The sequence below is a fragment of the Cimex lectularius genome, unplaced genomic scaffold, assembly GCF_000648675.2.
Source record: "Cimex lectularius strain Harlan isolate CLEC.00 unplaced genomic scaffold, Clec_2.1 scaffold128, whole genome shotgun sequence".
NCBI classification, from domain to species: domain Eukaryota; kingdom Metazoa; phylum Arthropoda; class Insecta; order Hemiptera; family Cimicidae; genus Cimex; species Cimex lectularius.
The window spans coordinates 80,795-93,921 of record NW_019392876.1 but is presented as its reverse complement, the minus strand read 5'-3'; the positions used below and the strand labels follow the sequence as shown (position 1 = coordinate 93,921).

The 13,127-nt window shown below is 33.1% G+C and overlaps 1 protein-coding gene across 1 annotated transcript; it reads left to right on the top strand.

Moving 5' to 3' along the window:
- The first annotated feature begins 10,650 nt into the window (after positions 1–10,650).
- LOC112127668 lies at positions 10,651–12,452 on the top strand. The gene is made up of 4 exons (XM_024228963.1): positions 10,651–11,420; positions 11,945–12,044; positions 12,109–12,213; positions 12,279–12,452. The coding sequence occupies exons 1-4, from the start codon at positions 10,651–10,653 to the stop codon at positions 12,450–12,452; spliced, it is 1,149 nt and encodes a 382-aa protein (XP_024084731.1).
- The last annotated feature ends 675 nt before the right edge of the window (positions 12,453–13,127 follow it).

The following is a 13,127-nucleotide window of genomic DNA, read 5'->3' as shown; positions in this document are numbered from 1 at the left end:
TTTCATTTATCGATCAGGCACCTTTTATATTTCATTTAAACCAAAGTAAATACGACACCAAATGTTTGTTAAATTTGAATCTTTAATTACAATTTATTTTCACATAAAATGACAATATATTTTATTAATTATTATTTTTAATTTAAAGAATCCTTTTATCCTATAACAAACCTATCTCAAATCTACAAACCTTAATTTTAAAATGGAATTTGATTCTCGTTTTATAGTTCCATAAAGAAAGGTAAAGAAATTATTATTATTAAAATTTTGACCACCAAATTAGAAAATACAATTAAAATATTAACACAACTTTTAAAATGAAATATTATTTCTTTTAGTTTTCTTTATAAAAATATATACCCTTTTAAAACTAAATTACAATTATTATTTTTTTTATTTTGGCGTCAAAATAATAAAAATTAACTCACTTGAATAGTGTGCACACCAAATTTTTTTTTTATACCAAAAATAGCTGTTTACCCACACAAGCCATAAAGGGATCTCTTCTAGGACTTGAAAAAAATAGCCCTTTCTTGGCCCCTACTTCTATCAATGTTTGAATGTGTGGAGGGGCATGGCATATATATATACTCAAACATAGAGATCTGGTCACATCAACTCCCCCAGAATCCTCAATATTCCCAGGGGTTGGGTTAAGCAACCCCCTTTCTTTCACGCTAATAAATTACATTCATTCCAATAAATTAGCACGAATTCAACACAGACCCAACACAAACATAAATAAACCACTACATGCATGTAAAAATTTATATAGTTTATAAACGTACAGTAGCAAAGGTGCTCGACCGTTATTCTATTATTGCATAATGGAATCGCTTTCTAGCCAGTAGTTGCCCGTGCGTTATGTCTGACCGTAGTGTAGTCTGTAGTATAATAGTTTGGTAAAACGGGGAAGATATAAATGGTCAGGTCGGAAATTTTTCTGAAAAAGTATGGGATAGGTATTTGTTGATGATCATTAAATTAAATTATAAGAGAACTGTTTAACTTAAAATTTTAAGGACTGAATAGATGGCTCAGATCATTTAACAAGCCAATTGGGGAGCCATCTCACCCGTACTAAAACTTATTTACATGTCTTATTGATTTTTTTTACGAGGGTTCGCAACAGCAGAGGTCATATAAACTCTCAGGGTGCCGGTGTTTTTGAAAAAAAAGCCCATTTGTAAGTATGTCGGGTTCGAATGCAGGGCCGCTGGATTCGAACCCGGGACCTTTACCTTACTTTGGTGAGCGCCGTGTCAACGCCTAAACCATTGCGGTAGTTATGTAATTGAACAAAATAAATTATCTTTAGATTTATGAAATATAGTAATACAAAATGTTGCTGGTAATGTTGAATACTGTACGACTTTGTTCCCCATTATTTTATGTTTCATGGTTTTTAAACATATTCTTAAAACTTATTAGTATATAAGAGTATTTTCGATTGAGGGAATAACAAGCAAATATATCTTTTTGAAAAATGTAGGACGTCGATATCGCCGGCTGCCGGTCGGAATGCGAGAAGGATTAGCATGTACTATAACCTAACTAGCCTACATTCTAGATGATTGATGATGTGTATTTTCCTCACATGTATTGGAAGGAATGTTACACTCAAAAAAGTGAACGAAAAATACGGCAGTAATGCAAGGAAAAATATTATGTACAAGGAAATAAATATTTCATCAAAAATTATCCATGGGAATACAAATATTTCTGATAATGAAAGAAGTCAAAATGATCGACAATAAAATGCAATCTGACAGACTAGGTAATAAAGGTCAGATGAAAAAATTATGAAGAACTCTTTCTTAAGCAATCATTCTATAGATATAAAAACAGAAAGAATTGCAATAAATAAAATTATTGTTTTATAAACTAAAACTAATTGCAAATGAATAGTCTTCAAAAAATATAATACATTGTCATCATAGAATAGTATTTTCTTTAAATATGAATAAACAAAAAAATTTTTTTAAACGTTTTTTAATTTAATTTCTAGAATTTAGGAACAAAATAAGCATGTCCGAAGGCAAAAAGGCAGGACAAATGTAAACAAATATGGGTGAACTAGAAACGTAGGAAAACAGGAATCCACTTCCACCAGACGAGTTTACGAGCCGTAGTCATCAGTTTGATCTATATTGATCATTTCTGTTACTGCCGATTCAATGTATTGTTTTTCGACAGACTCGTTTCAGGCTTCTCGGCGTCTCATATGATACACGTGTCAGTCACTGACAGATCGAGCTCAGCATCATTGATGTGTAATCAGCGAGAATTACCGCAGCTATAGGGATTATGGTTTAATTAAGCCGACTGTTGAAATTATTCCAATTGACTGATAATTAAATAAATCAACCGAAACGTACCGGTTGAAAAAATAAACGTAGGGTTATATTCCTACCTAATTAACTTAAAAATAAAATTATTCCCAGTGTACTCACTTATATTATTTAAAAAAGTATTTGTAACCACAAGGTGTTATTGTTTACGCCAATTGTTAAGAAACCAAAAAAAGAAAAAAAGAAAACGTAAAATGTTAAACAAAATAAAAATAACTGTATGAAAGCGATTAATTATAATTGAACAATGATAACTCATATTTATTCAGATATCGTGAGATGCGGTCGGGTGTGATGTAGGTTTCAGAAAAACATTTTCTTTATCGTGCCAACGTTTCGATCTTTTATTGAGATCATTTTCAGGGCTCAAAGTGTTTGTCTTCTGCGTAATTGTGCCATCCTTGCGTGTCGTATTGAGAATGCACTGAAGATGATCTCAATAAAAGATCAAAACGTTGGCACGATAAAGAAATTGTTTTTCTGAAAACTACATCACACCCGACCGCATCTCACGATATCTGAATAACTATCGATTAACGGCCACTAATCTCTACAGATAACTCATATGTTGTGAGGTCGATCGCGAGAAGTCCAAGGTGTGAGAATTTTAGAATATTGACGAAACAAAATACGTGTGAATGACCAAGAAAAGCTATGCCAAAGTTAATCGTTTTCGAGATAAAGGGGTGGGCTATCTTGATGTTACAAAAAGCGTAACCCCTCACGCGTCTTCCGTCGGTCATAACTCAAAAAAGGATCATCTCATTATTAATTTGCCCTATTTCCTATAATTTTCCTTTCACTATAAATGGCATAAAATAAGGTCTAGAATCGAATTATACAAAAAAATATGGGAATATCATTTAAAATAACAAAGTTAGTGTCATTTCCCAGCTAGATGAGAAGGTTATGCTAAATCTGTTACCAACACGTAACCAAACGCTAAAATTAATCCGGGGTTTGCAGATGACTACATTTTGGTAAAGTTAATGGTTTTCGAAATAAAGGGTTGGGCATTCTTGTTGTTACAAAAAGCATACCTCCTCACGCGTCTTCCGTCCGACATAACTCAGAAATGGTCGATCTTAAAATTAATTTTTAATATTTTCTATAATTTTCCTTTCCGTAAACCAAACGCCAAAATTAACCTGGGGTTGCAGATGACCATTTTTTGGTAAAGTTAATCTTTTTCGAAATAAAGGGGGTTGGCTATCTTGTTGTTACAAAAAGCATAACACCCTCCCGCGTCTTCCGTCGGATATAACTCAGAAATGGTCGATCTTAATATTAATATTTCCTATTTCCTTTAGTTTTCCTTTCAGTAAAAGTGGCATAAAATAAGCACTAAAATCGAATTGTTCAGTAAAAAGATGAGATTCTCATTTACAATAACAAAGTTAGTGTCATTTCTCAGCTAGATGAGAAAGTTACGTTAAATCTGTTACCACCACGCGATTTCTAGACAAAATTAACTTTGGGTTTGCAGAAGACCACTTTTTGCTAAAATTAATCGTTTCCGAATTAAATGAAAATAGAAGTTGATACATCCTTTATAATATAGTATAAGACGAGTAGCGTAAATCTTAAACAGTATGCTGTCGATTTTAAAGAGGACTGGAGAAAACACTTGTAAGAGAATGCAAAATATCTGCCAAGAGGTCATACACCACTTCACAGAGGTCGTGACAAGTCTAAATGCTGTAATTAGAAACACAAGTGGAACGACGCCAAAAACGAAGTAAAACAAAGGCTGTAAATTAACGCCCCACTCTGTTCATAGAAGCTTAGCAATTAAGATCAACTGTTTGAGAAATGTCTGTATTTCGAATGCCCTCGGCGGTTTTCCTCCACTTGTACCTGAAAAATAATTAATTCATTAAATTCCTTTTAACTTTAATATATTGTTTATTTCATCCGGAATAAGTTTTTTGGCGATATTTTTCTCAGTGAATTGAAAGTTGCAGAACTTTACGAGGTGACAATAAATCGTTCATTGTTGAATGGAAAATCGCTGATACACAGTGATATCTGAACTGCTAAGGTGAGCAGAAGGATCAGATTTCTCCGATTCGTCTAGTGACCTGGAACGAGATGATGTTTGCTAGAACGCGCCGACCTCAATATACCTTAGACTACTTGTTTAAAACATTAAAAATTTATCAGTACACACTGAACAACAGCTGTAAAACAATTATTGTACATAGAACAACAATGCATTTTACATAAGCCAATAAATTATTTTTTGATTATTTAAGAAATAGTTCATACTTCTATACCAATGTTACTAAAACTTGATTAAATTTACCATTTCCCAGCATGTTTCTGAATACCTAAAAGATCGCAACCTTACTTAATATGAAAAATCTTTTATTAAATAAACTACTAATCTTTTTCTCACCGAAACATATAGATTGATAGATAGATAGGTAACATGCTTTATTTACATTAAAGAGAAGCATTACATAATATACAATATTAAAAGCATTTTACAGCATGGATGCTTATCCGCCTGCCGGAAGTTGGCTGTTCTTTTTCAGGCGGGCGAAAAATAAAAAATAAAAATAAACTATATAATAATGGTAATAATAGAAAACTATAAGTAAAAACTCAATTATAAAATCTAGCTGATTTTAGATACAAGTTAAACAATTATGACTCGGTATTATAATCGTACCTATATTGCCAGGCATGACGTGCATAGTGTGCTAGAACTTTCGACCTCTCCATATCCATGATATTTAACAGATCAAGCAGCTGAGACCTGGAAAGCGATTTATAGCCTAGATACAGGATATGGAGTTCATACAGTATGGGACTCTGGGCAACAAAATGAAAGATATCTTCCCTAACTCTTAGGTTACAGAGCGTGCACAAGAAATTTCCGTCGTCTTCCTTCCATGACACAGAATTGAGGAACACTTGCTCGCATCTGAGTTTAAGAAGCCATCGAAGAGTCGGATGTTTTATAGACCCACTTAGCTTGAACATTTAGGTTAAAGGTTTCCTTAGAGTGGTCTAGGGCCTTAAAGAGAAGATACCTGTTGGATACCTGAGCTCGATGCTCACAACTCACACGATGTTGATCACGTAGTCTGCACAAAAGTTTCAAGGTATAATTGGGCCAACTCAAGAGGTTTTCTAAACAAAAAGAAAAATCGCAACCATATTGAGAAGCTAAAGTATTCCATTGCCGAAACGAAGAAACATTAGATTTAATAACCTCGAGAGCAGTAATTTTGGAGATTCGGGCAACAGGGCCCTTAAGTACCCTTAAAACAAATGAAAAATGCAAGGAAAGCGTAAAAAGGAAAATATAGACGTCAAGGTAATCATAACACGCTAGCATTTTGGTTGTCAGGTTATACTTAACTTGCATATCTCCATTCTATTTCAGGTCAATTCTGCTTCAATTTTTACTCGTGAGTTTATTACTTTGAGAGCTATCGAATCCCTCGTGTTTTACCTATAGCATACCGGGGTCTAGTTTATCCTGGGATTTGAATAATAGGCCAGGTTTTGATGGTTGAATTTCTACTATGTTACATCCAAAATCACTTCCCCATATTTTCCTAATGTATTTATGTGTAGTGTTTAGTGACGGTTAATTAATAATTATTTGAAGATCGTGAAATGCGTAATGTAGGTACGTTCATCACAAATGATCGCATCGTACGATATCCAAATAACCAGATGTATTTAATTTAGTTTTCCAAATCAGCACCAGCGTCGAGCTAAATGTCTCAGTTAGTGCTTTGATGTTCCAACTATACTACAACGATTATGCGGAGGTCGTGAGATGCGGTCTGGTGGGGCGTAGGTTTTAGAAAAACAGCATCTTTATCGTGCCAAAGTTTCGATCTTTATTGAGATCATCTTCAGAGCCTAGAAATTATAAACATTGTTTAAATTTTACAAATACATGTAGGAGGTGAAAAGAAGAAAAAAAATTGAATTTAAACAATACTATAAAATTTTAGAATAAAAAAAAGGAATTTATACAATGCTAGACAATTTTATATTAAACAAAAATTATACAATGCTAGAAAATTCAATCAAAGTATTTCTACTCACTCAAAGTGTTTGTTTTCCGTGTAGATGTGTCATTCTTGTCTGTCGTGTTGAGAGTGCCAGTGAGATATTATTTATGTTTGTATGTTTATTATGTTTTTTATTATTTTATAATTGTTTATTTTATTTATGTTTATATACGTTGGATTATGAAGGGGTGGGGAGGGGAGTCGGAAATAGAAAGACATTTTTATATGAGGAGTCGGCTTATTTGAGGTGAAAGGTCGGTTTCAAAAAACTCAAATAAATCCTAAAGCACTGGCTACCGACCACTTTGAATACCAACACAATTTCGACTTGAACAATCCAAAAATATTTAAACATTTCAAAGAAGCCGACTTCTCATATAAAAATGTCTTTCCATTCCCGACCTCCTTCCCCACCTCTTCAAAATCCAACGTATATAAACACACATCTATACAGAAAACAAACAATTTGAGTGTGTACAAATACTTTGATTGAATCTAAAATTTTCAAGCATTGTACAAATTCATTTTTTTAATCTAAAATTTTCTAGTATCGTATCAATTCATTTTTTTGAATCTAAAATTTTCTAGCATTGTATAAATTCATTTTTTAATCTAAAATTATCTAGTATTGTATAAATTCATTTTTTTTCTCACCTCCTACATGTATTTGTAAATTCTAAACAATGTTTATAAATCCCAGGCCCTGAAGATGATCTCAATAAAGATAGAAACGTTGGAACGATAAAAAAAATGTTTTTCTAAAACCGACGTCACACCAGACCGCATCTCACGATCTCCGAATTATCACGGTCACTAAACACCACACATATACCTACAACTCTCCTTACTTCCTTGGCCGATGAAACATCAATACTATCCTCCGACACATTCAATATCTACATCGAAAGTTCTGCGGAGATATACCGCATTGTAGAAATTGAAAAAAATGGAGATAGATGTAAGTGCGCTCTTGTTACAGTTACATTTTGGAACAACCACCTTTCACGATTTTCTACAACCATGTTACTTCCCCTAAATCTGACTGTGTCCTTTACCTTTGAATTCGCTTAGACTCAAGAGATTGACTTGTAAATCGAATCGGCATAGATGACTAACATGTAAAGAACTATTTATGCTACTGCTATTTCACAAAAGTAAGGGAGTACAATCCACGTTTTCTACGAAAATGAACCAACGAGGCGAAATGCAAGATAAAATAGCACTACACCCCAAATCATGCTTGAAAAAGCAAAAAGAGCATCATTATCTTGCATACAATGTTTAGTTCAATGCCCAGAAAATTACGAAAAATAATTAAGATAATTTTTAGGATTCTAGTAATTACAAAATTAAGTTTAAAATATAAATATAACTCGTACGTTAATTTCCATGAACTAGAATTTCCCATTCCGGGTAAATTAAATTGATTTTAGATAGCTTTCTGTAATACCTCTGATATGTGTGGAAGTGAGACCGTACGTTGATTACTTGGGGAAACTATTATGGCGTAGTCGTCTTGGATCATTGATCATCTCATCAGGCTTACAAGTGGATGTTGACATGTTCAGGCGAGAGGTCCTGAAGATCTCTGAGATTAATCTTACTTCATATTAATTTACTATTTTTAATATCTAGAATCATTTATCTGTGAAGTGGTTTATCCTTGTTAGACACTTTATAAAGAGAATTTTGTGAGATGATGAAGTATAAAGTGTGTCCTTTTTAGATGGCCTGGCTGAATTTCTCTTGAACAATTTTTTTTAAATATATTTTAGTCTAGTTTCAAATCTGTACCTTTTGGACGAGATAATGAGACTAACAATGGAAATCCGACCTGGGCCTCGCTTCTCCGTTCATTGCCGCTTGCCTCTCATGGAACACTTTAAATGACAAATATAATAGAGATTGCGGTTAATGGTACCGTCGACGGCATTGCGCCCCCAATGATGTCGCTCTACGTAGACGATGCCGCTATCATTGCTATCTACGTACACGGTATAGATTTAGAAGAAGTTTGAACAGAGTGCAGACCTCAACCGAAAAAATGGTTACCAATACCGAGAGGATAGTTCTTTCCTTCTCCGCGAGAAGGACGGGGGCAGTTCACTTCTGTAACGGGCTATATCAGGATTAGCACCCCAATCGTTATATGATACCATTTTCAGTGCGTTGAAGAAACTCTCCTTATTTTATCATGTATTAAATATGGCTGTTTCAAGTCAAAGTTTTAACCTAATTAAACCCTAATAATTTATTATATTTTGCAACACGGATCGACTCGTCGGCTAAATTTCTTTTTTCTGTAGGAAGAACAAATAACCGATTTATCAATTGATAAGTTCATCCCATTTTCGGCGGTCCAAGTTTTAATGGATTTCGGACCTTCATTGACATTTTCCCAAGCCTTTTCAAAATCACTATATCTTGAGTATGTACATGCGTCGTCCGCTTGGAATAGCATGCGAAGGTCTTGATGAGTACAACAATAAAGAAGCATTTTGTAAAACAATAGTTGACCTTTCTCAATTAATCAGCACAATCAGGGCCTCAAATTTCAGATAGTACAATAAAGTGCTTAAGACAAATAATTTAATTTTTGCCTCGCAGATGTATCAAAAAACAGAATGTGTGGTGGTTAGTGACCGTGATTTTGAAGGAACCAGAGATAGAAATTCAATTATATTCATATATAATTCGTATTATCTTCTGATAACTTTAAAATAGCCGTCAAAAACTATGAAATTATTATCACCCTTTTTCTAAAACTAAAGATCCAACAACAGTAACAAATAAGCCTGATGTAATTACAAAATTAATTGTATAAATTGTCTGAACTCTTACGTCTAAATTACATCCCAATATAAGGATAAGAGAGTAAAATAACATATCTAAGATTTGCAAAAAACCCAGACAAAATCCTATAGTACTGGCTACCCACCATTTTGACCACCAACACAATTTCTCGATTCTAACATTCCAAAAATATTAAACACAGGACAAAACTAACAAAATTCTTAAGAACTTAACTTTTTAGAAATGGTTTACATCAACATAGCTAAACACAGCATCAATTACAGAACAGACACATGTAAACTCAGCAGCAGCTACGCTAATACCATAAATGCAATTCAATATCTGTAGCACACAAAAGACATAATACAACGTATAAAACAATCATTGCACTCCACACATCAACAAATTCTACATTCTCATATCTTCAATAATTTACCTCTCCATTTTCTAACAATCCCGTCTGAAATAATCCTGAAAGGCTAACCATGAACGACAAACATTACCCCTTTTTTCCATTGTCGGTCCCTTTCACCTCAAAGAAGCCGACGCCTCAGAGTAAAATGAATTTCTATCCCTATTTCCTTCCCTACTCCTAAAAACTTAAACATATATAAATAAATAAACATTAATATCTCAATAGCACACATCATGACACACAACAGTAACAGATGTACACATAAAACACACACTTTGAATTAAAATTAAATAAAATTAAATTAATCCATATTTGTTTAGTGGTAATAATTGACCATATTTATTATTCCAATTAATTACTTTTTACCTAAAGATTTTAGTTGAGATGAAAAATTTGAGCCATGAGCGGGATTCGAACAAACGGCATCTATCGAATTCACGATAGCTCATGTAGTTAGAGCAGCGACCGATTGAGCCGAAGGTCGTGGGTTCGAATCCCGCTCGTGGCATTAATGCACTAATTTTTCATCCCAATCAAAAACCTTAGATAAAAAGAATAATTACTTTGATTAAACCTAAAATATCTATTTCTGTTCACCATTGTATAAATTCATAGTCATATCTTATATGCATTTATATAATTTAAACAATGTTTATAAATACGCGGCCCTGAAGACGATCTCGATAAACATCGAAACATCGACACGATAAAGAAAATGTTTTTTTAAACCTACATCACACCAGACCACATTTTACGATCTCTAAATGATCATAAATATTTAACCATTTTTTTTAAACAGGCCTAATTTTAACAATCAGGTTTTGTTTCATTTTCATACTTTATAAGTATCTTTTTCATGAAGTTTTGGAGTGGATGATAAGGGCTTTAGTGTTAAATACTTTAGAAAAGTAGATTTTGCTGATAGGATTTTCCAAACGGTCATAAAGTATGACCTCGCTTAAACTATGTTCCTTTTGTATTGATTTTAGATTAAGCTTTAACAGAAGTTATTAAAGACTGTCTGTCGGTCGTATACAGAACAGTAGTGTTTAAGATGGAGGAGCAAGCACATGAAAATGTATTTTTCAGGCATGTTGATCTCCTTAGAATTCTTGGTGTTACGATCCCTGCAAAAGGGACGTCGAGGGGATTGTTAATGAAAATTTGGTACATTTTTGTTATTGCGGTTCTGTTCATCAATGCAGCGCTTCAAGGAAGAAGCATGTTTCTACCAACGTCCCTGTCAATGAAGTCTATAACTCTAGTATTTTTCTTGGTCAACCTTGCTTCCGCATTGAAACTATTACTTGTGCAGTTGAACGCTGAGATGCTTGCCAAGCTGTTTCAGGAGCTAGACACCCCTGGTGCTTCGGATTCGACCCCTATGCTTAAAACAGTACACACCATCAGCCGGACGTACGTCGTATGCCTTTTTGCCCTTCTGATGGCATGGGTAGCTTATCCATGGATGACCGGAGACCTGGAACTTCCAATTCCATACTGGTTTCCATTTAATCTCGACACTTTTTTCAAGTTTTCTTGCGCTTATTCTTTCGCGAGCTTTGTGTTCTTCATCATTTGCTACACCCAGGACGCCGTAGACACATTGCTTTTGCTCATTGCTGGTCAAATATGTAGGAGGCTTGGTGCAATCAGGGTAGCTCTCCTTTCAATTGGAACGGAGGAGCCTCTTAGAAAAAGAGGCTGGAAAAGGCCCAAAGCAATGGAGGATTTCATGGGGCTTAGCATTTTAAGAATGGCTGCTCTTAGCAGAGACGAAACTTTATTGAAAGAAGTAATAAGAGAACACGTAGATATTATAAGGTAAATACAATTTTAAAAATATATAAAAATATGTTAAATTTTACTAAAGAATATTTCCAACATTTATGCGATTCAATATTCAAAACATTTCATTCAGTATTCAATTTTTAAGTTTTTATAGTGGTATTTTCATAAACACAAAATAATTGCATTCACATTTATTAAACTCTTCATAAAATAACAAACAGACCAGGTATGAAAGAGAGTAAAATTCTAAAACACGTCGGAAAACATTACCAGCAATAGTAGGAGTACGAAGATGATTCATAATTTTCATAATTTACATCAATACAACATACAAGTTAATTTTTACATTTAAAAGTATTACACCGTTTTTTTTGTTTCTTTTTGTCTGAAATGTATCAATGTATCACTATCGTTAAATAGTTGAACTATTGAATTAAATTGAATAAAATGTTTGTTTAAAAGACATAATTAACGATTATGAATTTTTTAAAATTATTATGTCACTAGCTTATGTTTAAATTTCTTTGTATAATTTAAGATTCCATTTCTTTTACCAGGCTTGTCAGGACATTCGATATCGTACTGGATGACATATTTCTCGCGCAAGTGATGCAGTCAACTTTGGTATCTACGATGACATTTTTCGCCGTATCTAAAGTAAAAGAAAAAAAAAATAGTTTAAAAAATCCGTCATCTCATAAATTATGTTTTTATACCCCAGGTTGATGACCCGATCAAAGATATGCCAAAATTTATGTTCATACTCGGAGCGACGTACTTACAATTTTTCATGTACTGCTGGCTCGGAGAAGAAATCTCGGATCACGTAAGGATTTTGGGAAAAAAAAATACAAAATGCAATTTTGTTTAACGCTAACTTCATTTGTGTAGAGCGACGAATTGCACAGGACGCTCTACCTGAGCGAGTGGTACAAATGCAGAGAAAAAATCATGAAATCTCTTGTCATTATGGAAACTTTTACAAAAGCCCATTTCAAACTAGAAGGAGGTCACTTGTTCAACATAGATTTAGCAACGTTTCTCATGGTAATTTTAAATTTATGATAGATATTCTGAAACGACTTCCATTTTTTAAGATGTGGATGTGTGTAGATCAGGGATTTGGTCAATGAATGAAATCTGAAATAAGTATAAACTATACGGCGTATATTCATGTTGCACATTGCATTTCATATGTTTTTTTGTTTTTTTATGTTGCACAAAATTGCAATTTTTTTACTAGACTGCCCGTGTTTGATTTTTATCACACAATTGATAAAATTTAAAATATTATATAAATGTTAATGAAAAATGAATGACATTTTTATATACAAATAATATTATTATATTAAATATTTATCTAATAATTTATTTTGCAATTAAAAGTGTATGTAACATCAACGACGAGGTGATAGTAAAAATTTAAGTCGCAGTTTTGAAAAATCGGGTAAGGTAAAGGAGAATCGATGGACCAATTAAAAAATAAAAAAGATTTCATCAAAAAAATTTAATGCCACTATTAACTTTATTTTAAAGATAAAGGCGTACTATTGTTAATACCAGATTAGCTCTAAAGATGTAGAATATTCCTTTTAAGTGTTAAAAACACCTCAAGCGGCAGCCGGTCCAATTTTATGAAAAAAATTTTCAGATGTGTTTCATACATTTGTACAAATGTATTACAAAACTACTAACTTTATTTATTTTTATTTTTTTTTGTAAATTACATATTATTTTAAT

Excerpts from the sequence above, each read along its gene's own strand:
- LOC112127668 (XM_024228963.1), top strand. The coding sequence starts at position 10,651 with ATGGAGGAGCAAGCACATGAAAATGTATTTTTCAGGCATGTTGATCTC. Across the intron at positions 11,421-11,944 it reads GAACACGTAGATATTATAAG|GCTTGTCAGGACATTCGATA; the intron begins GTAAATACAATT and ends TTCTTTTACCAG. Across the intron at positions 12,045-12,108 it reads CATTTTTCGCCGTATCTAAA|GTTGATGACCCGATCAAAGA; the intron begins GTAAAAGAAAAA and ends TTTATACCCCAG.